General features: G+C 40.7%; 1 protein-coding gene across 1 annotated transcript in view; it reads left to right on the top strand.

Moving 5' to 3' along the window:
- The window catches only part of LOC124616145 (synaptic vesicle glycoprotein 2C-like), a 408,872-nt gene extending 383,949 nt beyond the window's left edge, over nucleotides 1-24,923 (top strand). The window contains exons 11-12 of the mRNA XM_047144418.1: nucleotides 24,155-24,282; nucleotides 24,489-24,923. Coding sequence (XP_047000374.1) covers nucleotides 24,155-24,282; nucleotides 24,489-24,544 — 184 coding nt within the window. The 3' untranslated portion in view covers nucleotides 24,545-24,923. The remainder of the gene's footprint in view (nucleotides 1-24,154; nucleotides 24,283-24,488) is intronic.
- The last annotated feature ends 2,291 nt before the right edge of the window (nucleotides 24,924-27,214 follow it).

Here is a 27,214-nt window from a genome sequence, read left to right as displayed (position 1 = left end):
CTTATTTCGTGAGATATTTGGCCCGGTCACTATCGATGGACCACCCTGTATACCCCCACATTGTGGTTGCATCTACATTGTGGCTATCTGCATAATTGAGGTGCACAAACCATCCCACCATAGAAAGGTCCATGATTCATAGCATGTTGTGTATGAATGACCTGGCAGATAATATTAAGAGGAACCTCAGACTTTTTGTAGATTATGCAGTTCTTTACAATCGAGAAATATAAAAAGAAGCTGCACAAATTTTCCATCAGATCCTGATAAGATTTCACAGTTGTGCAAAGATTGGCAATTTACTTTAAATGTTTAGAAATGTATAACTGTGCACTTCACTGTACACATATAGATAGAGTACTGTGACTACAGTATCAGTGTTACTTGGAATATGTTAATCTGTAGACATACTAGGGTGGAAAAATTTGTAGACATATGAAATGGAGTGATCCCAAGGGCTCAGTTATAGATGCTGTTAAGCGGAGAATTCAGTTCATTTGTAGGAGACTGGAAAACAGCAGTCAGTCAACAAAGGAAATCACAAGCCTCTCATGTAACTGATCTGTAATACTGCTCAGGTGTGTGGGACACACAGCAACTAAGAGGATGTATTGAACATGTATAAAGAAGAGCAGCACAGATGGTGCCAGGTTTATTAGATGCATGGGATAGTGTCGGGCGAGTGCTGAAGAACCCAGTCTGGCTGGTGCTCGAAGACAGATGCCGTCTGGTGCAGAAAAGCATACCTGCAAAGTTGCAAGAACCACAATAAATGGGGAATCCAGGAATATACTACTGTCCCCTATGCATTGCTCCCATAGGCATTAGACTATAGTCCGATTAAAATTACTTGATTGTTGATACTTCACATGTTGGAGCTAGTTTCCTCCAATCAGAGAACTCCCACAACTATTGGTCAGCTCACTTCAAATTCCATATCTGGCATTCTTTCTTGTTGTGTTTGGATCCTGAATTGTGTGTCTAACACTTTTATTTAAAAACAAAGATGATGAGACTTACCAAACAAAAGCGTTGGCAGGTCGATAGACACACAAACATACACACAAAATTCAAGCTCTCGCAACAAACGGTTGCTTCATCAGGAAAGAGGGAAGGAGAGCGAAAGACGAAAGGATGTGGGTTTTAAGGGAGAGGGTAAGGAGTCATTCCAATCCCGGGAGCGGAAAGACTTACCTTAGGGGGAAAAAAGGACAGGTATACATTCTCGCACACACACACACACACACACACACACACACAAACACACACACACACCCATCCGCACATACACAGACGGATGTGTGTGTGTGTGTGTGTGTGTGTGTGTGTGTGTGTGTGTGTGTGTGTGTGTGTGTGTGTGTGTGTGTGTGCGCGCGAATGCACACTCGTCCCCTCCTCCCCCCCCAAGGCAAGTCCCTCCGTTCCCGGGATCGGAATGGCTCCCCACCCCCTCCCCCAAAAAATTACTTGCTTGTTGATACTTCACGTGTTGCAGCTAGTTTCCTCCAATCAGAGAACTCCCACAACTATTGGTCAGCTCACTTCAAATTTTTCCCGCGTGGAATGTTTCCCTCTATTATATTCATAACACTTTTTTTTTGCATTTTATCGCACATGGTTACCACACCAAAAACAATTCACACAAACAATTCTAATGAAATACACATTTCATACAGAACACTAACTGAACACTACTGGATTCTTCTGCACAAGACACTATTCAGTGTTGCATATACAGTTATCATAATCACAGAGATTGGCTGTCATGTAGAAGATTCAAAGCTCATTGGAAGTAGTGAAATTTTGTTTGTTTCTAAATGTAACCAAAAGAGTTTGATGATTGTTTTTATTCAAATAATTGGTTCAAATGCATTTTTTTATTTCTAATATTGTGTCACATCTTTTATCATATCATTCTTTTTTCATTTGGAGTGAACTTGTTTCGTGTATAATTTACAACCAAGTGCCAACAAGGACTGTTCATTGGTTGGTAACATGGCAGCTTGTGTTGTTAGTGTGAGGATAGTTTCAGGTAGCACATGATAGTGAGAAATTGCAGCTTGCTTTTAGCACTGAAACTTGGTGTTTGCTGTCTTGAGTTTGCCCATAAAGATTAGCTTTAATTACCATGAACAAAGTGATCGTGATTTGTTCTGCCACAGGTTGTTGACCACCGTGTTCTCGGACATATTGCTCATCATGAGGTTGTGGTTTGTTTGTGAGGACATGATTTTAAATTCAGGGCCATAAAATGAACCACTGCTGCAGTTTAAGTTATTGGTCACTTAAAATCAACAGTTGACAGAGTGCCTCGCATTTCCAACATACCTCGTGGCAGCCACTTATAACACTGCTCTGTGTTACACATTAAAAGCATTTGTGAAGTGACCTACCATGTTTTTGTGTCACCTGTAACCAAACGGTAGCCAGCTACTGATGTAGCAACACTGTTGCAGCAAGTGACTGACAGCAGCTATCGAGTAATTTTAGTTGGACTTTTAATGCCAGTGTGCACAGAAGCATTTAAGCAGTCACTCTTCTCACACCCCATATGTGAATGAAATGCAAAGAAACCCAAATGGGTGGTACTACAAAAAGTACCTTCTGCTGTGCATTTCACAATGGTTTGAAGAGTGAGGGGGTAAAAAACCTTAATAAAAATAATCCAGAATTAATCCCTGTAACAGATGAACATATTGGGACTAGTTGTAATAAACTGTCAAAATGCTTTACAGAAGCAGCTTCTAAATGACTTCTTCTGCCTATTAATGTATATCCAAATTTATTCCAAGGCCCAGAAGGCTCTTCATCATCATGAGTTTTCATGAAGCAGTGTGTTAGAATGAACAAAGAAATTAATGTTGGCCAGTGTACTGTGTAATCTTATAGGAAGGGACCAAGATATTTATTTTTGAACTCCAAAGGATAATTTTGTTTCCACTTTCCAACATCAGTCTTCCAGTGCCTGTATACACAATTGCTTTTCATATACACTTCTTGTCTCCCACCATGTACTTGTTGATTTATGTTGATCGTTTTCATTTCATTTCTCCTTTCTCTTCCATAGCATCATTTTCACCTCTCTTGCATTTTATTATCATATTATCTACTTCTTGTTTCTCTATAAGTGTTCTCTTTTTTGTCCCTGTGTTTGGTTTTATTAATTTTTGTGTGAAGTTTTATTACACTAATACACAATTACCCATTACTGCAAAGCTATTTATGTATACCAGTCTTGTATTATAAAGGTAAAGGGTAAAGCAATAAAAACAACCTATATTTTAGAAACAACTGTAGGATTATTTATAGCAATATAGGGAGGACCTATTGTTACTCACCACATAGACAAGGCTTTACAGTCAGGCATGGCGAAAATGGCAGCTAAAATATTAAGCTTTCACCCAAAACAGAAAACACATTCACACAAGCACAACTCACACACACAGCCACTGTCTCAGGTGCTGGAGCCTAACTTTTACTGCATCTGACGTGAGCAGAAGTTTGCTGGAGTAGGTTGTGGGGTTAAGGAAGCACCATGGGACAGGGAGGGGGAGGGATAACAGGGCAGAGTTGGGAGGAGACAAGGTGGGGTGCTAGGTGCAGCAGTGTTGAGAGGCTGTGCTGAAGGAGACAGGGGGTGGGAGGCAGAAATAAAGAGGGGGGGAAAAGCCTAGTAGGAATGTTTGTGGGACAGAAGTTGTGTGTAGTGCTGCAATGGGAGCAGGGAAGAGAATAGGTGGGTAGAGGACAGGGACTAGCTGAGTTTGAGGGCAAGGGCCAAACTGTGTCCAAGAAATAGCTGCACCACCCAGTTGCTGAACATGCTGCCCCATCACAATATGCTTTACTTCAAGCTTGTGTCATCTGGATTCTTCCCACCACCACCAGGTTTTATAATTGTGCAGATGGAAACTCACTCTACAACATATTCTTCATTCCCATAACTCCGCTGGCCTCAAATGTTGCTAGTCCACGTTCTCTACCCACCTACTCCTTCCCTGCTCCCACTCAAGCACTGCACATGCCTTCTGTTCCAGTAATGCTCCTATTACTGTTCTCCCCTTCTCCTCTCCTCTTTCTTTGCCCCCTCCTGCCCCAACACAATGTGCTTTACTTCAAGCTTGTGTCATCTAGATTCTTCCCACCAACACCAGCTTTTATAATTGTGCAGATGAAAACTCTCCCAACAACATATCCTCGTTCCCATAACTCCCCTGGCCTCATACGTTGCTAGTCCATGTTCTCCACCCACCTTCTCCTTCCCTGCTCCCGCTCCAGCACTACACGTGCCTTGTATCCCAGTAATGCTCCTATTACTGGTCTGCCCTTCTCCTCTCCTCTCCTCTCCTCTTCCTTTGCCCCCCCCCCCCCCGCCTCCCTGACAACACTGCACCTAGCAGCTCTATCTCATCACACTTCTACAGGCAGCAAAGCATCCTCTGCCACATCTACCCTGTCATCCCTCCATCTCCTGCCCCTCCCTCAGGCACTCAGCATTTGTTTGCTGGTTACTGGCTTGATGACTACAGACTTTCTGAGCTGAAGCTATTAAGTGCCACTAGTCCCTCATCACCGTAAGCTCTGGGCACACTTCAGCTACCACAGTGCCGCACGACGATGGAACGTCATGTGTCGTGAGGAACCGGGACGTCAGCTCGACCACCAGGATTGCGAGGGGGTGAAAACATCTGTAAATCCCCTCTGTCTCAAGGTGTGCTGCACAACAATGAGATGCGTAGCTGTTGAGATGGAACAGTTACTAGTGGGCTACCTCTGGGGAACCTGCCAGAACACAGTTCTATAAGGCATACCTACACATGAAGAGCTCAGTCTAGGTGGACTTTTATTTCCCTAGTGCCTTGTGGGACCAAGACAGAACCCTCAAAATTGTCTTCTTCTCCTCCCAGCAGAAAGATTGGCCGCTGGTAGGTATCAAAACCCAGTAAAATGAGAGGGCTTATGTTGCCAGTCCTCTTGTTTCAGAAGCTAATTTCAAAAGTTTTGGGTCTAGTAATGGAATGCGCGCTGGACATCAGAAAGTGATTTTAATAGTGAAAAGGAAAGACGGCAGCTTCAAAAAGTTTTGCCTTTCTGTATTCAAAAAGGCTTAGACGGCATTACTATCACTTTGAAATCAGTTACTTGATTGCCTAATGGAATACTGTTGGTTGAAAGTTCTAGTTCCCAACAATTTAGGAATCTCCAGAAAGCTCAGTGCCTTGGGGAATATGCCACTGAAACAGCTGCACACCACCTTGAATTATGGCACAGGTGTTGTGACATGCAGGAATCTGGTGGACATTCCCAATTTAGTGGTACATGTTGCCATGAACCCTAGCAAAACATCTCACTTTCCTTTTACTAGACTAATGAAAGATGTGCTTGTGAAAAATGTGACTTAAATTAGCAGTAGAGTAAAGAGCATCTACAGTGCCTGGGTCTGTTGGAATTTATTTGCAGATATGAGAAAGAAAAATGCAGGCACAGTGCAGAAAGCGATGACTACATAGAAAAAAGGGGCATGATGACAATGGTCGAGCCCTAAGAAAAAGAAAGAATGTTGTTACATAGACTCTATGCCAGGCTGGCTGCAATTACCTGTAGGTATGAACTTCTGGTTTTGGTGAAGCATTGAAACATCATGTATGAACATGTTGTCTGAAAAGCTGTGTTAATTATCAGTTGTTGTTAGTTGATAACTTATCTGAATATAGGAGAATTATGAAACCAGGGTTTTGCGATTTTGTAGCGAGTTATTTAAAGTGTACTTAAGTGTACATGGGCAGGATAAGTGGGACAAAGGTTGTTGGAGCCTGCTTACTACAGTGTACAGGAGGTCGAAGGGTCATGACTTGTAAGTGGGCATCCAGGGCTGCCGTTAAATGATAGAACAGGAAATTAGCTAAAATAAAGAGAATATACTTCAGTGTATGGTATACAAAGAGCGCACCTAGGATTGGAAGTTACCAGGTTAGGCCAGTCTAGGAAGTTGACTAACTAATTGAAATGAGCAATGGAAGGATAAGCGGTTCATGTTAATTGATGTCAGGGCTGATTATAGAATGCAGAGCCGGAGGCTTTGCCTTCCAAGACAGATGTCTGTGCTGCTCAAGGTCTGGATCACAAGAGAGAGAGAAGCAACTGTGTTCTGCATTTGAGAATCCCCCAGCGTCAACACACATGACCTGTGTTCACGCACGCTACTGGCTATGAATGATGGCATGAATTTGCTATCAGTTTCAGCAGAGGACTCAAGGCATCTCTTGTCGGCAGTTCAGCTGGACATAACTGCCTCGGCTTTTAAAGATGGGCAACTTGTGTCATGTAGGCACAGAAGAAGTTGCTCTGGGAGAAAGCTTGTAAAGATTTGACTCGGGGCTTTCAAATAAAAGTTTTTAAACCAATTCCCTAAAATGTTCTTTGACTGGCTGCCAACCTGTACATTTCTTCCCCCTTCCAGAGGAGTGGTGGTTGACACAGTTTACAAAAGAATGTCAGTCACTCCCCAGAAAGATGGTTTGCTCCAGTAGGGACCTTAATGGTATTGGGGGGGGGGGGGGGGGGGGAGGAATCTGTTACAATATTTTATTTAGTGTAAGTGGGAGGGGACTTACCTGCAGTCAAGTTTATCAAATTTCTTGAGTTAAGAAAACTGTAAAATATTATGTCTTCAAATTTTGTGCAGAAATACAATAGCTCCTGTAATAATTGAAATCATCGTCTTCCAGATAATCAGTTCATGCCAGAAAGCTTCACAAAAGAGGAATCAACTATTATGGTTTCTGTTAGATTGAGGAGAAAAAACCTATTATTAATTTACTGTTGCAGAACTGAACTCAGTGTCATAGAAAATAGATGTTGCCCGAACTGAATCAGCACTGATCTTTCAATTGTCAACAGGTGCTCTCAGAAATGGTAGCTGTTTGTGTTGTCTGGTGTATATTAATCTTGTTGCTACACAGTGGAATGGATACCAAAACATAAAATGCATCAACAACATGACAGAATACTTAATTCTATGATAATCAAAGTATTTGGGTGAAAAACATAAGAATTCAGCTTACTGCAGAACATTAACACCTGGATTAGATTAGAATTGGATTAAGTACATTTGCAAAAGAGTAATAACCTAAGTAAAATATTGCTACATCATCTGACTATGTTTGTGGGGAGCAGTTGTACAAAGCAAAATATTAACACATTCAAGTAAAATGTAGAATGCAGTTAGCAAGTTGAAGAGATGATGTAGCATAAATCACATGAAAACCTTTAACCACATTAACCCATGTTAAAATACAGAGTACAAAGCCTTTTCTGATACTGACAAAATATTGGAATTACGGATGAAATCAGGGGATAGAAAAGACTACACATCAAAACTCATGAATTTCTAATATTAACATTTTACCTACTCAATTTAATATACCTTATATCACCTTGTACAGTAATAGCCCTTCAAAATATGACACACTATGGTGTATTTAGGACGACACAGTAAGAAAAAGAGAGAGAAATATTAAACCTAGTTCAAAATTACTCAGTACTTTCAAACAGAACTGGGAAGCTGTAATTGATATTTCTCGTTTTAGTGCTCAACATAGAACATAATATTGTCTAGTTGCAAAATGAGGATCTGATATGGCCTTAAATATTTGTAGAGTAAATGCACCTAGTGTAAGGGCTTCCTAGTCATCGTTTCAACTTATACTCATTAATTATAGAAGACACATCTTCTTTTAAGTGATTATGTAATTCCCAGAACTATAAAATAAAATCATCAGTATCCACCTCATTACCTCACAATTATAAAAGCAACGTAAAGCAAAAGTACTTGATGGAACAGATCTATGCCAAATCGTTAATGTACATTACCTTACGTCAAGATATTGCTCATTATCTCATCGTAATTGTGGTACCACCCCCAATCCCTTCTGCAGGAAGCACATGAAAAATTACTAATTCCCATTACCTAAGAAGCTAAAATATGAAAACAAACCCCACAGATTTAATGTTTTTCTCAATAGCATCACTCAAACACATTGTCTTACAAACCTGTTACAGTAAAAACTGTTCTCTATAACTAAAATTACAGCTAGAAAAGCCGAAGTACAAGACCAGAACAGCATTTGTTTGATTGTAAATTGAAAATGAGAATCAGTTACAGACTTATTTTTTCCTCTGAAGTGGCAAAGTTAAAGAAAAACTATCTTGTCTACTGATCTTAGAGTTTAGCGTTTTCAGATTATCAGGGGACTGTCACATGTTATAAAATAAGCTTGTAAAACAAAGTTATAGGCACAGAGAAACACAGGCAAAACTCCAGGAAAGATAATTAAAATGTGTATTCACAGTGACAAAACACCTAAAAATATCCTTGTCCTATTCATAAAACTTCGCATAAAAGAAAGGAAAGAATACAATGAGTTTATAATCAGTTCATTAAATATGAAAAGATTCATAGCTACAATGTGTTTCTGGGTGACAAGTGCATGCACTGTTTGTAAACAAACTTGCGGCTGATGGGAGAAGAGCACATAGGTTGCACGGAGGGGAAGGAGAGAAATGCGTGTGTGATGTAGCCAAACTTTAGTGGTGCTTTTCTCTAGTAGGGTGACAGCCGCTGTGACCGAGCAGTTCTTGGAGCTTCAGTCCGGAACTGCACTGCTGCTACGGTCGCAGGTTCAAATCTTGCCTCGGGCATGGATGTGTGTGATGTCCTTAGGTTAGTTAGGTTCAAGTAGTTCTAAGTCTAGAGGACTGATGACCTCAGATGTTAAGTCCCATAGTGCTTAGAGCCATTTGAACCATCTAGTAGGGTGATGGAGGGGGGGGGGGGGGTATTTGTGGCATAATGCACGTTTTGTGTGGGGGGAGAGAGTGAGATAGGTGCAAAGGTGGGGGAAGGGCGAGAGGAGTGAGGGTGAGGTGACACTTTCAGCACTCGGTGCAGTGCACTTATGCTTACTAAAGTGATCTTAAAGAAAACATTTTTTTAAGCACAGCTGTTGGTGTGTTCTGGCAGTATAACACTAAGTACGTGCAAAAACAGATTAAGACAATGCTGTCTGACAGCAGTTTAAACACCAAGTACAGAGCAACACCAAATTTGCACATGAAAGGATCTTAACTTGTGTATGACAAAAAAAGGGTTAACAGCAGTTAGTTCAGACCATTGGTACAGTACTTGTTTTAAATTTAAAACTGAAATAGGGTGAAATAGTGCATCTCTGTGTTGAATTTCAGCAAACACAAAATTCAGAAAAGGCTGACCAGTCATTTTAGGGATTTGTTGTCTGCATAAAAACTACAACAGAGTCACCTCAAGGTGACAAAAATTCTGGTTTGTAAAGGTCGGAGCATGTGATAAAATACTGCAGGACTTAATAGACTGTATAAACACATAGGTTAGAAAAAAGTAAATGTTAATTTCATTGAAGACAGGTCAGGAAAGTTTTGTAAAGAGAGTTGAAGGGAAACAGTCAGTTCGGCAGACATAAGAACTAAAAAAGATATATTATTTTTTACCACTGTGAGTGGCACCTTGAAAGACCTGAAAGTGGACTTAGCTCATCTGAAAAGCTGTGGAACATTAGATGCAAAAGTCAGATGAAGCTTCAAAGCGTAACAATCTATCGAATAATAAGACAAACAGAATAGACACCACAAAGAGGGCCTCCACATTCTAGGTTTGACAACGAAACAAAACATTCAAAGGCATAGGCTTGTAAAATTTAGCATTGTTAAAAACTTTAGTAAGGTAAACTTAATGCATTCTTTCGATAGACAACATAAAAATTTTGTCAGTAAAAGAGATCTTCAAGTGAAATACAGTACAACGCCAAAATTCTACAACAAAGCTGAATAATGCAAATAGCTTAATTCATCACATGACGAAGACCTATACAGTAGTTGCGAGAGGGTACTTTAAATACCTCAAAATCTTCAAACTACCTGAACTTTCCGTATAATACAAATAGGCATGCACCTGAGTCATCCTTATCACACAAAATATTAACTGTTACTTACAACCACTTATATTTATACTCCATATAATACTCTCACTACATTGTCACTCAAAACCTTTGCAATAAATGACTTATAAATCATATAAAAATGTGAAAACTAGACTGAATTACTGCAGAGAAGGCGAAGAAAAGGGAGAAAAATGGCTGCGTGTGGAGCATGGCTGTTTGCACCATGCAGTCTCTGCTTAAGTGTTCACTGGTAACATAGCTTGCAATTTAAATGAGTCCAAAAACACTGTCTCAACTGGAAACTCGCTACATGGTAAAATGAATCGTGGTTAACTGTTCTGAGGCGACCTCTGGGGCAGCAGCAAAAAAATAGACCATTTAACATCACTGAATCATCTTGTCTCATACAATTAGCAACTTAATTAGCATTCATTGTATACTCCTCAGCTTCCAAAACAAAACATTACCTGTACAACAGAAGTAACATCACTTAAAACAACTGACACATGAACTTTTGCCTGCACATAATTACCTTCAGCCACATGAATGACAGGACTTCTTGCCTGCTCACAAATAGCCTCAGTAAAACAGTGTCTTACACCACATTATATCAACAAAACTTCACTGCCCTCTGGGGGATAACAACTGGAAGTCGTCATATCCTCAATTAACAACTTACAGTGTACAACAGATCAGTTCTCATTCATCATTCATTATAACTCTTTATTACCATACATAACTTAATACATCTCAGATTCTTGCATTGAGTTAACCAGTTAAGCAACTAACACTTACAAAAAACAGAAGTCATGGACTGAAAAAGAATAAAAGGTCAGAAAAGAGAATGTAAAGAGATGAGAAAGAGAAGGTAGAAAAAGTTCATTCCTTTTGTTCCAGAATCTGACATGCCACACAGCATCCTGTTGGTTTCGGCAACACAAGTGCTAATCATGTAATTACAACTATGTATGCGCTTGCCTAGTACCTATAGTAAACTGATAGACAATACCAGGATCATCAGACCCAATGGTTTGTCACTTTTATTACAAGGCCTAGGAGCTGATTTCACATCTGTGCCTGGTCTTGCAATAAAAAAAATTTCCCACCAAGATAAAAACGATTTTGGAAACCTTGCAGACATAATTTGGAGGCATAAGGGGTTACAGAGCCCTTGAAAGCACTCACATCTTTGTAGCAAGGAGTAGAAATGTACTTTCATTAGAGGGCACAGAAATGATGCTTATAGGAAAAATGAAAGAATTTTCTTTGGATCATGATGCAAAAAGGAAATGGAAGAAAATGTCATGAAAGGCTGGAAGACTCTTTGGTTGCCAAACACATTGTGCAAGCTGCAAAGCCCTGGAGATTAATTGAAAACTCTCAAAGATTCACCTTAAGAAACTTCTCATCACAACTTTGAGGACAAAAGAGGTTAAAATAAATATAAGAAATTCATAGTAATTAGACTCACAAAATTTTAAAGTTCAAATCATCCCAGGTCAAGACACAGCCGGTAATAACTGTGTAAGATGCAAAATTTAGCTGTGTACTATAATTTACTGATTTCTACATTCTTCTCTGAACAAATCACTGCAAGTGCCTCAGTACATACCAACATGATATGCACAGAAGCAGTGGCAATGGGAGGGGGGCTGGGCAGTGGCTGAGTACTCACATAGCAGCGACATGGGAGGCGGGGCGGCTGGCTGCATGGAGGCGAAAGTATGCACCCCAGGCATTGAGGCTACGACCCTCACGGAGACGGCAGTGGGGGGCTGGCTGGTGGCAAATGTGGAGTGGCACAGTGGTAGGTGAACTGTGTAGCTAGTTGGCAGCAACAGCAATGCCCGTGATGTGGACATCTCGGCCAGTGTTACCTATCTCTTTTGCTTTGGTTCTTAAACAGCTGTTGCAGAAAGCTGATGCTGCTACACAAATGGAAGTTGTTTGTGTCAGTGTTAGTACCTGAGTTTGTCAACACACTTGTGCTGCTGCAGTTATTTTGACATCTGTACCTCCCACCTGAACTTCAGAAAAGACCACAGTTGCCAACGTTGCAGAGCTCCCTGCCCCTCCAAAGATTCAGTCTTGTATGCTGTCCATTTCTGCCACTACCACAGCCTCAGTTGTGGCTCCAAAGCCTACCCAAGGCAAAAGATCAAAGACAAATCATCCACAACTGATGGTGACAGGAAGTAAACAGTCCGACGGGGTCGATGTCATCTTCTCTGATGACTTTCTCCATTCTTTAGACGTGACAGACTTTAATGTCAGACAGATGCAATCTTCACTCCCCAAGACTGAGCCTCCACCCATTCCGGGCTCCCCTCCCTGGCAGAAAGTCAGGATGAAAGTGCTACCCCTGTGACAGATGGCTCCTATCCTACATTAATAGACTCAGAATACATGTGGAGGAACTGAAACTCCAAGCACTGGCACAGCCCCTGTGCTTGTGTTTGCAGGAAATGCGTTTTAAAGCAACGAGGCTATACACTCTATTGCAAGGATGACCCGACTGGAAAGGGCAAAGGGTGGGTCGCATTGTTTGTCAATAATGTGCACTGCTCCTCTGCTCTACCCCTAGCTATTGAACTCCAAGCGGTTGCATTTCATGTATGTCGGAGGATCACAGTTTGTTCACTATATTTACCTCCAAATGATGCGAATGACTCTGTGGCTCTAATGGGTCTTCTACTGGGAGACTTCAGTTCCCAACATACATTGTAAGGTTCAAGCTCTGCTTGCCCTTGGGATCGAGATTTGGAGTGCTTTGTGATGACTCTCAAGCTGTGCATCCTCGATCCAAGCTCTCCCACTCATTTTTGTGCTGCTACTGAGCTATCCTCAGCCATTGTTCTCCCTCTTTGCTCTCCGGGCCTCGCAGTCTCTGTTAAGTGGGAAGTCACTGACAACCTTCATTCCAGTGACCACTTCCCTCTCTGTAATCACTTACTGGATGGAGATCTACCTGAAAGGACACAACCATTATGGATGATCAAAAGAGCCAACTGTAAGGTGTTTGACCAACCGACTGTGTTTGAGTGCCACAACAGCATCCAGGAGGGGATGGACCTCATCAATGAGTAATCCACCATGCCGCTGATGTCCCCATCCCAAAGTCCTCTCATCATACTACTAGGAGGTCACCTGTTCCTTTGTGGACTGATGAGTGCCGTTCTGTCATTCAGTCAGGCGTGCAGCAGTTTAAGAGCTGCCCAATGGTGGAAAACATCACAGCCATCGATTAGGAAGGGCAAAGCTTTGACACATCATTGAGGAGAGCAATAAAAGGTCATGGTAAGTGTTCCTGGACTCTCTCAGCCGTTCCACTTGTCCTCCTAGAATAGAGGAAGCCATCAGGAGGATTTCCAGTAAAGGAAGTTGGTTACCTGTAGAAGTGTTATTTAATCAGGTGTGTCTCCAAACAACACATGGAAACATTGGGCAGGCAATGGGAGAGCATTTTGCACTGACTACTGCCGCTGCCAGCCAGGACCCTGGCTCCATTGTTACCGTGCCACTGTGGAAAGGGATGAGTTGGACTTCAGGTCTAACAGTTGGTATCTACAACTGCCCATTCTCCATATGGCAGCTGGATTTTGCACTGTCTGTGGCTCGTGATAATGCATCCAGTCATGACCAACTCTGATACAATATGTTGTGGAACTTGAAACCAGTGTCAAAGGATGTTCTCCTAAGATATTTCAAATTTGATATGAGAGGAAGGCAGTTTTCCAAGCTCATGGAGGAGGCGATTTCGATAACTCTTACCAAGCTGGAAAAAGACTGAATGTGTCCCAGTAGTTACTGGAGTGTCACCTTAATGAGCTGTGTAGGAAAGACGTTGGAGAGAATTGTTAACTGTCATCTGGTCTGGATGTTAGAGACCAGGGAGCCCCTAAGTTGCTCCCAGTGTGGATTCAGGAGATTTTGATCCACTGTTGACAACCTGACCCTGCTAGAGGGGGCTTTCAGCAGGCTTTCATATGTAAACAGTATTGTGTTGGTATATCTTTTAATGTCAGTAAGGCATACACTACTGCTTGGTGACACTATATTCCAGGGCAGCTCCACCAATCAGGCTCCCGTGGCCATTTCCCCCATTTTCATTGGGTCCTTCTTATCAAAGCACTTTCTTCAATACCAAGTTGGTGATGCACTGTCAAAAAGTTTCCGAGCAGGAGAATGGTGTTCCACAGGGCAGTGTTTTAAGTATTACTCTCTTTGCCATAGCCATAAACAGTCAGGAATCGTGCACAGTGCTCCTTATTGTTGGATGCTTTGCATTTTTCTGTAGCTCCTCCATTACTGCAACAGCAACTCATCAGTTGCAACTCACAGTAAAGAGGCTGGAGGAGTGGGCTGAAAAGACCGGTTTCAGATTTTCTGTAGAGAATTGTGTGTGTGTTCATTTTAATCGCTCTTGTCATATTTTTAATTTACCTGTATTGCGTATATGGAACACCATTCTCCCTTTTGAAGACTGTGTCATTTTTGGGCCTCATTTCTTACTCCAAACTGTCATGGTTATCACACCTGAAGGACCTGAAGGCAAGGTCCCAGAAGGCACTGAACATTTTGAAGTGTCTTAACCACAGGTCTTGGGGAGCAGACAGGATGCACCTGCTCCCATTTTACCAGGCTTTTGTGCGAACACAGCTGGACTATGGGTTCACAGTGTACAGGTCAATGAGGCCTTCATACCTGAAGATCATTGATGCTATGTACCATGAAGGGATCTGGCTGGCCATGGAATGTAGTCAAATTAAATCGGGGGATGCTGAGGGGATTAGATTAGGAAATGAGACACTTAAAGTAGTAAAGGAGTTTTGCTATTTAGGGAGTAAAATAACTGATGATGGTCGAAGTAGAGAGGATATAAAATGTAGACTGGCAATGGCAAGGAAATCGTTTCTGAAGAAGAGAAATTTGTTAACATCGAGTATAGATTTAAGTGTCAGGAAGTCGTTTCTGAAAATATTTGTGTGGAGTGTAGCCATGTATGGAAGTGAAACATGGGCGATAACCAGTTTGGACAAGAAGAGAATAGAAGCTTTCGAAATGTGGTGCTACAGAAGAATGCTGAAGATAAGGTGGGTAGATCACGTAACTAATGAGGAGGTATTGAATAGGATTGGGGAGAAGAGAAGTTTGTGGCACAACTTGACTAGAAGAAGGGATCGGTTGGTAGGACATGTTTTGAGGCATCAAGGGATCACAAATTTAGCATTGGAGGGCAGCGTGGAGGGTAAAAATCGTAGAGGGAGACCAAGAGATCAATACACTAAGCAGATTCAGAAGGATGTAGGTTGCAGTAGGTACTGGGAGATGAAGAAGCTTGCACAGGATAGAGTAGCATGGAGAGCTGCATCAAACCAGTCTCAGGACTGAAGACCACAACAACAACAACAATGAGAGCTTGCAGGACCAGCCCCATACCCAGTCTCTGTGCTGAGGCTGAGAAACTGCCATCTACCATCTGGTGGCAGTTACTCATGGTGGATCAGGTCCATCAGTTATTCACCACCGGTATGCCCAATTCCACAGCATACTATACCGTTGCTTGTCTCAGTGTGGAATGCCTCTTTACCTATTGTCTGCAGGCAATGAGGCCATTTGGGATCCGTGTGAAGTGTGTGTTGGAGCCCTTTGATGTGGAGCACTTATGGGCTCAAATCGAAGGTTTTAACCGACTGCCACCCTAGTTACTGCAGAGACCCAGAATAATTTTAGATTTAATGCAGCACAGGAAAGATTGCATTCCAACTTCTGTTTTTAATACCCTATTTTCTAACATTTTAAATGAGTTCCCCGTCTATGTAGTTGTATTCACAGACAGGTCTAAATGGGGGACTCCATTGGTTGCTCTGTTGTTTTCACAGATCGTGCCCTCAAAATTCGATTTTCACTGTAGTTCACTATATATGATACTGAACTATCGGCAGTGTTGAGGGCGCTGGAGCAGATGAAATGTGTTGTGCCTGCTAAATTCTTCATCTGCTTCGACTCCCTGAATGCTCTTCAGTCTCTGCAATGCTAGTATCCACATGATAAAGTGGTCCAGGATATCCAGAATGCAATCCTTTAGCTACAAAGGCTAAGGAAGGAGGTGTCCTTCTGCTGGATGCCAGGGCACATGGGTATTACAGGGAGTGAAAGGGCTGATGTAGCAGCCAAGGAGATGTCAGGTTCCTCAGTTGGTTCAGTGTGGCATCCCTCCTGCATGCCGTTGTCTCCTTGTTGAGGCACAGAGTTGTGTCAGTGGGAAGAATAGGGGCTGGAAGTGAGGATGAGGATCATGTTTGGTTTGTGAGGTGCTCAACTGCGCAGTCATCAGCACCCATACAAAGTCTAACTTTTTACACAGTCCAATGTTTACTTCAGTCCAATCTAGCAATTGTCATGAATGATGACAATGATGAAATGATGAGGACAACACAAACACCCAGTCCCCAGGTAGAGAAAATCCCCAACCCAACCAGGAATCGAACCCGGGACCCCGTGATCCAGAGGCAGCGATGCTAGCCACTAGACCACAAGCTGCGGTCGTGGCTGGAAGTGACAAATAAGAAGCTCTGTGTGGTGCTTGAGATGTGCAGATCTCTGTGTGTTTCATTTTACTGGATTGTGTTTTATTTTGCATCCTGTGGGCAGCAGCAGATTTTGCAACAGATGTGCCCACTATTTTAAGTGATGTTCATATGAATGTGGCGAGAGTTTTAAGGTTATGCAATTTGTTCAAGTTGTTTCCAAAAATTTTAGGGCGACATTCTTGATATATTACCACATTGACTGGCTCACCAAATTTCTTCTGTAAATGATCAGCCAGTCACATTTCCCTATGCCTTTTAAAAACCTGGGAATTTTTTTATCTGGGGGAAAACAGAGAAAAAATTGGGAATTTTTTAGAATTCCAGGAATTTTTCATTGCTTTAGTCTTGAGTTAAACTTTTGTAATTTTGACTTATAACAACTGCTAGGCTAACAAAGAATTCTACTGTATCCCGCTACTGCTGAATAATACTGCCAGCAATAAAATGTAAACGGCAGAATAAAACCAAAATAAAATTTAAGTTGCAAAGGAAATGCATCATTTACAACAACACACAGTGCACACACAAGCACTTGCCTAAAGCAAAATGTGTCAAAGGCTTTAGGATGAAGACAGTAGAATTTTTCATAACAGCAAACTAGTTCCGTTGAATGTGACGTCATAAGCGCGTACATTAAGTTCGTTTTCAGCAGTTGCCAGTGGACTCCTGCACATGCACAATTCGGTTGCATATGAGCAGTACCTTCCGTTTCTGGCTACTTGAAGTGTGGCTGCAACAGTAGCAAGAAGCAGTCATGCTAGCCAGAAAAATTTTTCTGGTGCATCTAAGCTGACAGATTCGCGCATGCGCAGAACAGTCTGAGTTGTAATGGGGAGGGGATGGTGACCTGTGTTTAGGTTTAGCGATTTTACTGCTCTCCCTTCATTTACAGTTCACACATCAAATGGAAACAAAATGGACTTCCGTAGCCTGGAGTGATAAAGTAAATTAAAATACATTCACATAATTATGGAAGGCTAAAATATTAGTTTAAGTTTTCTGATTTTATTTTATTTCCAAGTTTTTGGCAGTCAAGCATTAATCACCTTGCGCAACAACAAAGTTATTTTTGTCAGTTTGCTAAATAAATGTGGCTTTTATTAATCTTTTCCGCAGATGCAGTCAGCTTATAAGAAATGAAATGTTCCATTCCACACTATTGGCTAGTTTCAACTGTTCACTGAATTTCAAGGGCACGTTTTCATCTTCTGGCATGTATGGCATTGTGCCATAATAAATAACAAAACATGAGACAATACAGTGTTGTTACTCCAAGAAAATTTGCACCCCAAAAAGCGCACTGAAAAGCCTAATATCAGGTTGGAGCCTGTTTCATTGTAAATCTGGATGTACAAATGTGTCCTTTAAGTTGCATTAAACGTTTTAGTATGGTTTGGAAAATTCCTATGATCTTGGAGTATCCTCTGATGTCCTATTACTTTTATGGTGTCATGTAAGAACTCTTAGTGCTATCATCGTAGCTACCCACGCGCAGTAACACCTGTTTTCTGACGAACTCTGGCACCTGCTGAAAGGAACCCATGTTGAAGAGGTCACAGGAAAATATTGCGAATGGTTCTTTGAAAAGCGTTATTTTCAAAGGAAATTTCCTTTTATGCAAGATGAATTATGTTACATGTGAAAATGTGCAATAAATTTCTTAAATCACAGAGCATTTGACTCTCATTTAAAACTACCAACCACTTGGAATAATTTCAAGCCCAGAAAACAAAAATATGCAGCGTATCTTAATATGAAAATATGCAGCATACATGTTGCTGCACATCAAAGATCTATCTAAAATGCATCCCCCCCCCCCCCCCCCCCCCCTCCTCCTGCCATGTTTCATTTTCTAAAGTGCCGGAAAGTTCTGCACTGGTGTATAAAACTTTTACCATTCAAAGAATTGATGTTTTTACTGCTCTGAGGGAAACTACACTGTTGCTTATCATGGAAAAAGTGTATTTTCACCTTAGAAGAAGTGTATTTCCATGTGAGGAAAAAGTTTGTTTTTAACCAGGAGATCAAGTGAAAATCCGGAAATTCTTTTTTCTTGTCTGCATATATACCCTGAAGAAAGCTAATATTTTAGCAGTCTTTTTCATTGTAACTGTCTGCAACTTTATGCCGCCTCTATGTGGTGATTGGCAATCTGTTGTTGTTGTTGTTGTTGTTGTTGTTGTGGTCTTCAGTCCTGAGACTGGTTTGATGCAGCTCTTCATGCAACTCTATCCTGTGCAAGCTTCTTCATCTCCCAGTACCTACTGCAGCCTACATCCTTCTGAATCTGCTTCGTGTATTCATCTCTTGGTCTGCCTCTAGGATTTTTACCCTCCACGCTGCCCTCCAATACTAAATTTCCAAGATAGTTCAAAGTTTGATTGAAATTTCTCCAAGCGTTTCAGAGCTATGCATTTCCTGTCATCTCTTGCTATGACCACCACCTCCACTGCTTGTGGTTAAATGCTATCAAGGCAGGACTGTCATGAATGAACCGAGTAAACCTGATAACTATAGTTGCAACACTAATGTAGTTTATCTTTACACATCACTCTAGGATGAGAGAGACCTATGTATAGTTTATCTTTCACTTCACCCCAGGCTGAGGAGTACACATCTGTTATGAGAACAAGGGGAAGGAATGATAAAGAGAGAGGCATCAAAGAGAACAGGAAGTAAAAGATAGTACATTGGTAAGCAGTGTATCATCGTCAATCTAGAGAAACAGAAAAACAAACTGAGAAAAAAGATGACTAAAGTAAGAGAAATGAAAAGTGTAATTAAAAACCAAAAATGAGACACGGAAGAAACAAAGAAGAGTGACAAAGGTGGGTTAGTGGTGCATGGGTTACGAGAGAATGGAACTAAAAAGCAAATAATTGAGTAATTAAATAAAATATATAATGACAACGAAAGAGGGAGTGCGGGTTAACAGATGTTAAGTCCAGGAGGGAGGCAGGGTGTGAAGATACGTTGGAGAGCAGTTCCTTATCTTCGGAGTTCAGGCAAATGTGTACCCGATGCAAGGATCCAAGTATCCAGGTAGCTCACGTGGTATAGCAGACAGTGTGTGCCCATCTCATGATACAACAAGGCATTGGTTGCCCTGAGACAGTCAGTTCGTCTGTGGCCATTGATGTGCTCAGCCAGTTTGATGGAGCCTTTCCTACATGGAACACCATGCATTAAAAGCATGCATGGTTTCACATGTTGATTTGTGTTTTATATTTTAGGATATAGTGTAATGCCTTTGGGTGGGTAAGTGGAGTGTATTTTATAGTGGGAACGATTGCGTGGGTTGGAACAGAGGACTGCTTATATCATATGTTTTAACAAGGATATTAAACAGCTTAGAAAGGAGTAAATTTTGGTTTGAAATGGTTATCAAAAGCTCTGCCCCACAACTAGTGCCACAGAGAAATAATAAACAATGCAGGTGGCATTGTAGCCCCATTGCAGGAAATAGTTTCCTTTGCAGTGAACATAAATAATGAGTTGCAATGAAACAAGGAAATCAATTATCTAAATTGGTAAACAATGTTGTTCATAAAGAATTATTATAAAAACTGCAACATACAACATGATACTTAATAAAGTGCGGGAGTAAATGATGTTGTATGCAAGCCTTTGTCCATTTCACATTCTGCTGAACCTCCTTCCTCCTGGCCAGAAGATTTTCACCACCTGATACATAGTCAGGCAGAATGAGACACAGAGCACTTAACAGATGAAGTGTTCAGTAAATGAATAATTTCCTAGTTTTTATGCTTATGTCTCACTAACTAACTGACTGAGTATGATGCTACACAAATACAAGCTCCACTGACTGTGCATACATGATACATTAGCCAGTATTATTCAACCAATCAATTCCGATTTGTTACTCTGTCTTTTTGCCATCTGATGCATTTTCCCAATCAAGGGGCTGTAAATTAACTATGTGTTAACCTTTTTTTTTGTGTCAACACTGTTTCTTTTTTTCTGTCTTCAACCGAGAGGCTGTCATGTATTGTCAGTGGAATTAAGTCTTGCAATTATCACTGGTCACTACATTGTTCCTCCCCCCATGAACCATGGACCTTGCCGTTGGTGGGGAGGCTTGCATGCCTCAGCGATACAGATGGCCGTACCGTAGGTGCAACCACAACGGATGGGTATCTGCTGAGAGGCCAGACAAACATGTGGTTCCTGAAGAGGGGCAGCAGCCTTTTCAGTAGTTGCAGGGGCAACAGTCTGGATAATTGACTGATCTGGCCTTGTAACATTAACCAAAACAGCCTTGCTGTGCTGGTACTGCGAACGGCTGAAAGCAAGGGGAAACTACAGCCGTAATTTTTCCCGAGGACATGCAGCTTTACTGTATGATTAAATGATGATGGCGTCCTCTTGGGTAAAATATTCCGGAGGTAAAATAGTTCCCCATTCGGATCTCCGGGCGGGGACTACTCAAGAGGACGTCGTTATCAGGAGAAAGAAAATTGGCATTCTACGGATCGGAGTGTGGAATGTCAGATCTCTTAATCGGGCAGGTAGGTTAGAAAATTTAAAAAGGGAAATGGATAGGTTAAAGTTCGATATAGTGGGAATTAGTGAAGTTCGGTGGCAGGAGGAACAAGACTTTTGGTCAGGTGATTACAGGGTTATAAATACAAAATCAAATAGGGGTAATGCAGGAGTAGGTTTAATAATGAATAAAAAAATAGGAGTGCGGGGTAGCTACTACAAACAGCATAGTGAACGCATTATTGTGGCCAAGATAGACACAAAGCCCATGCCTACTACAGTAGTACAGGTTTATATGCCAATTAGCTCTGCAGATGATGAAGAAATTGATGAAATGTATGACGAGATAAAAGAAATTATTCAGGTAGTGAAGGGAGACAAAAATTTAATAGTCATGGGTGACTGTAATTCGTCAGTAGGAAAAGGGAGAGAAGGAAACATAGTAGGTGAATATGGATTGGGGGGAAGAAATGAAAGAGGAAGCCGCCTTGTAGAATTTTGTACAGAGCATAACTTAATCATAGCTAACACTTGGTTCAAGAATCATGAAAGAAGGTTGTATACCTGGAAGAATCCTGGAGATACTAAAAGGTATCAGATAGATTACATAATGGTAAGACAGAGATTTAGGAACCAGGTTTTAAATTGTAAGACATTTCCAGGGGCAGATGTGGATTCTGACCACAATCTATTGGTTATGAACTGCAGATTGAAACTGAAGAAACTGCAAAAAGGCGGGAATTTAAGGAGATGGGACCTGGATAAACTGAAAGAACCAGAGGTTGTAGAGAGTTTCAGGGACAGCATAAGGGAACAATTGACAGGAATGGGGGAAAGAAATACAGTAGAAGAAGAATGGCTAGCTTTGAGGGATGAAGTAGTGAAGGCAGCAGAGGATCAAGTAGGTAAAAAGACGAGGGCTAATAGAAATCCTTGGGTAACTGAAGAAATATTGAATTTAATTGACGAAAGGAGAAAATATAAAAATGCAGTAAATGAAGCTGGCAAAAAGGAATACGAACGTCTCAAAAATGAGATCGACAGGAAGTGCAAAATGGCTAAGCAGGGATGGCTAGAGGAAAAATGTAAGGATGTAGAGGCCTATCTCACTAGGGGTAAGATAGATACTGCCTACAAGAAAATTAGAGAGACCTTTGGAGATAAGAGAACGACTTGTATGAATATCAAGAGCTCAGATGGAAACCCAGTTCTAGGCAAAGAAGGGAAAGCAGAAAGGTGGAAGGAGTGTATAGAGGGTTTATACAAGGGCGATGTACTTGAGGACAATATTATGGAAATAGAAGAGGATGTAGATGAAGAAGAAATGGAAGATAAGATACTGCGTGAAGAGTTTGGCAGAGCACTGAAAGACCTGAGTCGAAACAAGGCCCCGGGAGTAGACAACATTCCATTAGAACTACTGACGGCCTTGGGAGAGCCAGTCATGACAAAACTCTACCATCTGGTGAGCAAGATGTATGAGACAGGCAAAATACCCACAGACTTCAAGAAGAATATAATAATTCCAATCCCAAAGAAAGCAGTTGTTGACAGATGTGGAAGTTACCGAACTATCAGTTTAATAAGTCACAGCTGCAAAGTACTAACGCGAATTCTTTACAGACAAATGGAAAAACTGGTAGAAGCGGACCTCGGGGAAGATCAGTTTGGATTCCGTAGAAATGTTGGAACACGTGAGGCAATACTAACCTTACGACTTATCTTAGAAGAAAGATTAAGAAAAGGCAAACCTACGTTTCTAGCATTTGTAGACTTAGAGAAAGCTTTTGACAACGTTAACTGGAATACTCTCTTTCAAATTCTGAAGGTGTCAGGGGTAAAATACAGGGAGCGAAAGGCTATTTACAATTTGTACAGAAACCAGATGGCAGTTATAAGAGTCGAGGGGCATGAAAGGGAAGCAGTGGTTGGGAAAGGAGTGAGACAGGGTTGTAGCCTCTCCCCGATGTTATTCAATCTGTATATTGAGCAAGCAGTAAAGGAAACAAAAGAAAAATTCGGAGTAGGTATTAAAATTCATGGAGAAGAAGTAAGAACTTTGAGGTTCGCCGATGACATTGTAATTCTGTCAGAGACAGCAAAGGACTTGGAAGAGCAGTTGAACAGAATGGACAGTGTCTTGAAAGGAGGATATAAGATGAACATCAACAAAAGCAAAACGAGGATAATGGAATGTAGTCAGATTAAATTGGGTGGTGCTGAGGGGATTAGATTAGGAAATGAGACACTTAAAGTAGTAAAGGAGTTTTGCTATTTAGGGAGTAAAATAACTGATGATGGTCGAAGTAGAGAGGATATAAAATGTAGACTGGCAATGGCAAGGAAATCGTTTCTGAAGAAGAGAAATTTGTTAACATCGAGTATAGATTTAAGTGTCAGGAAGTCGTTTCTGAAAGTATTTGTATGGAAGTGAAACATGGACGATAACCAGTTTGGGCAAGAAGAGAATAGAAGCTTTCAAAATGTGGTGCTACAGAAGGATGCTGAAGATAAGGTGGGTAGATCACGTAACTAATGAGGAGGTATTGAATAGGATTGGGGAGAAGAGAAGTTTGTGGCACAACTTGACTAGAAGAAGGGATCGGTTGGTAGGACATGTTTTGAGGCATCAAGGGATCACAAATTTAGCATTGGAAGGCAGCGTGGAGGGTAAAAATCGTAGAGGGAGACCAAGAGATCAATACACTAAACAGATTCAGAAGGATGTAGGTTGCAGTAGGTGCTGGGAGATGAAGAAGCTTGCACAGGATAGAGTAGCATGGAGAGCTGCATCAAACCAGTCTCAGGACTGAAGACCACAACAACAACTACTACATTGTTTCATTTTAAGAAATGTGTTGCAGACCTTTTTACAGTTGCAAATGCAATAATAATGCAACTTGATTTTACACTATATCAGAAAAAGGTAAAAATCTTAAATACTTAATCATTCAGGTACCACACAGTTTAAATTTTGATACTGTTTTTCACAAATGTTTTATGTTTCACACACAGATGTGGCCTCAAAGTTATTAGTTTTATTTGTTTTGTAGTGCTACATGTTTTAATATTATGACATTTCAGAAACATGGCTATGAGCCTAAATATAATGTTTGGACAACTAGGCACATTCTCAGGCAACATGGCATTTCCCTATTTACTGTCTGCCAGTTGTGTAGCACCTTTTGCAGTCCTTGGAGGTATTATTTTGGGTAAGTACAACTATTTCCATGTAACTAGAAATTGTATTGTAGGATTCTTACTCACCTATGAATCCGTAACTTCAGTATTATTGTGACAGGATTGGAGCATTGTAAAATTTGATGCATTTACATAATCGTCAATAATTTGTCAATTGATGATGTTCTTTGAAAAGTCATGTCAATAACTATTCTTTTAATCTTATGATAATTTTCAGTAAGTGCTGCTGTTGTCCTACTGCTTCCTAATACTGATAAGGCAGCTCTTCAGTAATGCAGAGTCAGTGTGCCCAACAACTATGCTCTTAAAAGATGTCTCCGGAGCTTCCCAGGATTGGCAAAAGTTAACTATGTGAAGAGAAGTGGTACACACATACTTAATTCAGCAGATGTACAATTTTATGAATCCTTGAGTATTATTGTGACACTGTAAGACAATGTCCATATTTGTTATTATGTTACTTATTTAAACAGAATTCAAAAAATTGTGTACAATCTCTGGAGGAACTCAACGCAGCTTCGAGATTCGCAGAATATTTCTAAGATATACCAACAAGAAGTTCTAAAAATAGAATAAAATGCTGTCTCATTTTCCAAAGACTGTGAAAATCATTAATAATTTTTTCAATAAATAAATTTTTTATTTATTGCTATGACAGTTTTTCCTTATTCTGCAGTGTCTCTGCTCCTATCTGATGCTCCGATGGTTCATTGCTGCCTATTCCTGCCTCTCCCTACCTCAACGTTCAGATATGGAAGAACTGGTGTGCTGTTAGTATTATTCTTCTCTGGAGTCCTCATTGAGTTGACAATTTTAACTACAGCCCTCTATTCTGACAACTAAACTCGCATAAGCCCTAAAAAATAGGTCACCATGTAAGGCACTGTCATTGGAAAATGATTTTTTCCAACTTTTTACTGCCCTTGTAATTTGTCTCAGGATTACAGTGTCCAAAAATCTACTAAGCTGTTTCTCTACAACTGTCATACAAGAAAACACTTTTCATTATTGAGGAGAAAATGACACACACCAGTTTGTTACATGTTTGGTGCAATATCACTAGGCATTCAGCTGTTCCTCAACAATTTAGGAGACAGCCGTCTTACATTGTTTACAGATGATGTTGTCATTTACTATCTTGTAAATTCATCATGTGATCAAAACCAATGGCAAAATGGTTTAGACAAGATATCTGCTATACTTGTTGGGAAAAGTGCCAGTTCTGGAACCGCGCGACCGCTACGGTCGCAGGTTCGAATCCTGCCTCGGGCATGGATGTGTGTGATGTCCTTAGGTTAGTTAGGTTTAAGTAGTTCTAAGTTCTAGGGGACTGATGACCTTAGAAGTTAAGTCCCATAGTGCTCAGAGCCATTTTTGAAAAGTGCCAGTTAACTCTAAATAATGACAAGTGTGAATTCATCCACACGAGTGTTAAAAGGAATCTATTAAGTTTCAATTATATGATAAATCGCACAAATCTAATGGTTGTTATTTCAAGTAAATAATTAGGGATTACAGTTATGAATAACTTATACTGGAATGACCACATAGATAATGTTGTGGGGGAAGGCTAACCAAAGACTGTGATTCTTTGACAGAACACTTAAGGTGCAACAGATCTACTAAAGAGACTGCTTGCAATAAACTTGTTCATCAATTTTTGGAGTGAAACTTCTTGGCTGATTAAAACTGTGTGCCGGACCGAGACTCAAACTCGGGACCTTTGCCTTTTGCGGGCAAGTGCTCTACCAACTGAGCTACCCAAGCACGACTCCCCGCTTCACTTCTACCAGTACCTCATCTCCTACTTTCCAAACTTTGTGCTTGGGTAGCTCAATTGGCAGAGCACTTGCCCGCAAAAGGCAAAGGTCCTGAGCTCGAGTTTCGGTCTGGTACACAGTTTAAATCTGCCAGGAAGTTTCATATCAGCACACACTCTGCTGCAGAGTGAAAATCTAATTCTGGAATTTTTAGAGTACTGCTATGCAGTTTGGCATCTGCATCAGATAGAACTGACAGAGGACATCGAAAAAGTTCAAAGAAAGGAAGCTCATTTTGTGTTGTTGCAAAATAGGGAGAGTGTGTTACCAATATAATATGCGAATTGGTGTGGAAATAACTAAAACGAAGGTGTTTTTCATTGTGGTGAAATCTTGTCACAAAATTTCAGTCACCGGCTTTCTCCCCCAAATGCAAAAACATTAGGTTGGTGCTCACTTACACAAGACGAAATAATCATCATAATAAAATAAGAGAAATCAGATCTCACACAGAGAGCTTTAAGTGCCCGTTTTTCCTGTGCACTGTTAGAGAGTGGAATTGTAGAGATATATACCTTGAAGGTGGTTTTATGAACCTATCGCCAGACATTTAATTGTGAAATGCAGAGTAATCTTGTAGGTGTAGACTCCTTTTCCAGCAGTGAAATTACAACAGTCCAGTCATTCTCAGCTGACTTTTACCTGTTTTTATCACTGCCATGATCTCTCAGACTTTGTACTGCACACAAATGTAATTTCTTCATTATATATGCCATGCTGCTCGACACTAGACTGAGGTTACCTCACGAGAACAGTATCAAGCCCAATTTCCCAAGCATACCAGGAACATAATACAACTTGGTATTCACTAAGCACAGAAAAGGAAAAGGCAGCTGAATGTTTACTTAGTTCGTAGGACAATAAAAAGGCTGACTCCCTCCACTCTATAAATTAATCTAATATAATATTCAGTTTGATTATATGTAGTAACAGGAGCAGCAAAACGTGAAGAATAACCAATACTCCAGCAGCAACTGATAAGTGCTTGTAAACTTCCAATTCACTTTGGCCCAATAAACATAGAGTAATCAGATGCGTTATTTCAAAGAGAGAAGAATTTTCTTTTCAATTAACTTAAATTTGTCTGAAGAAACACAAATAAATTTTAGCTTATAATATTTCT

Source organism: Schistocerca americana, chromosome 5, assembly GCF_021461395.2.
Source record: "Schistocerca americana isolate TAMUIC-IGC-003095 chromosome 5, iqSchAmer2.1, whole genome shotgun sequence".
NCBI classification, from domain to species: Eukaryota; Metazoa; Arthropoda; class Insecta; order Orthoptera; family Acrididae; genus Schistocerca; species Schistocerca americana.
The sequence above is the reverse complement of the archived record's forward strand: the minus strand, read 5'-3'. Positions and strand labels throughout refer to the sequence as shown.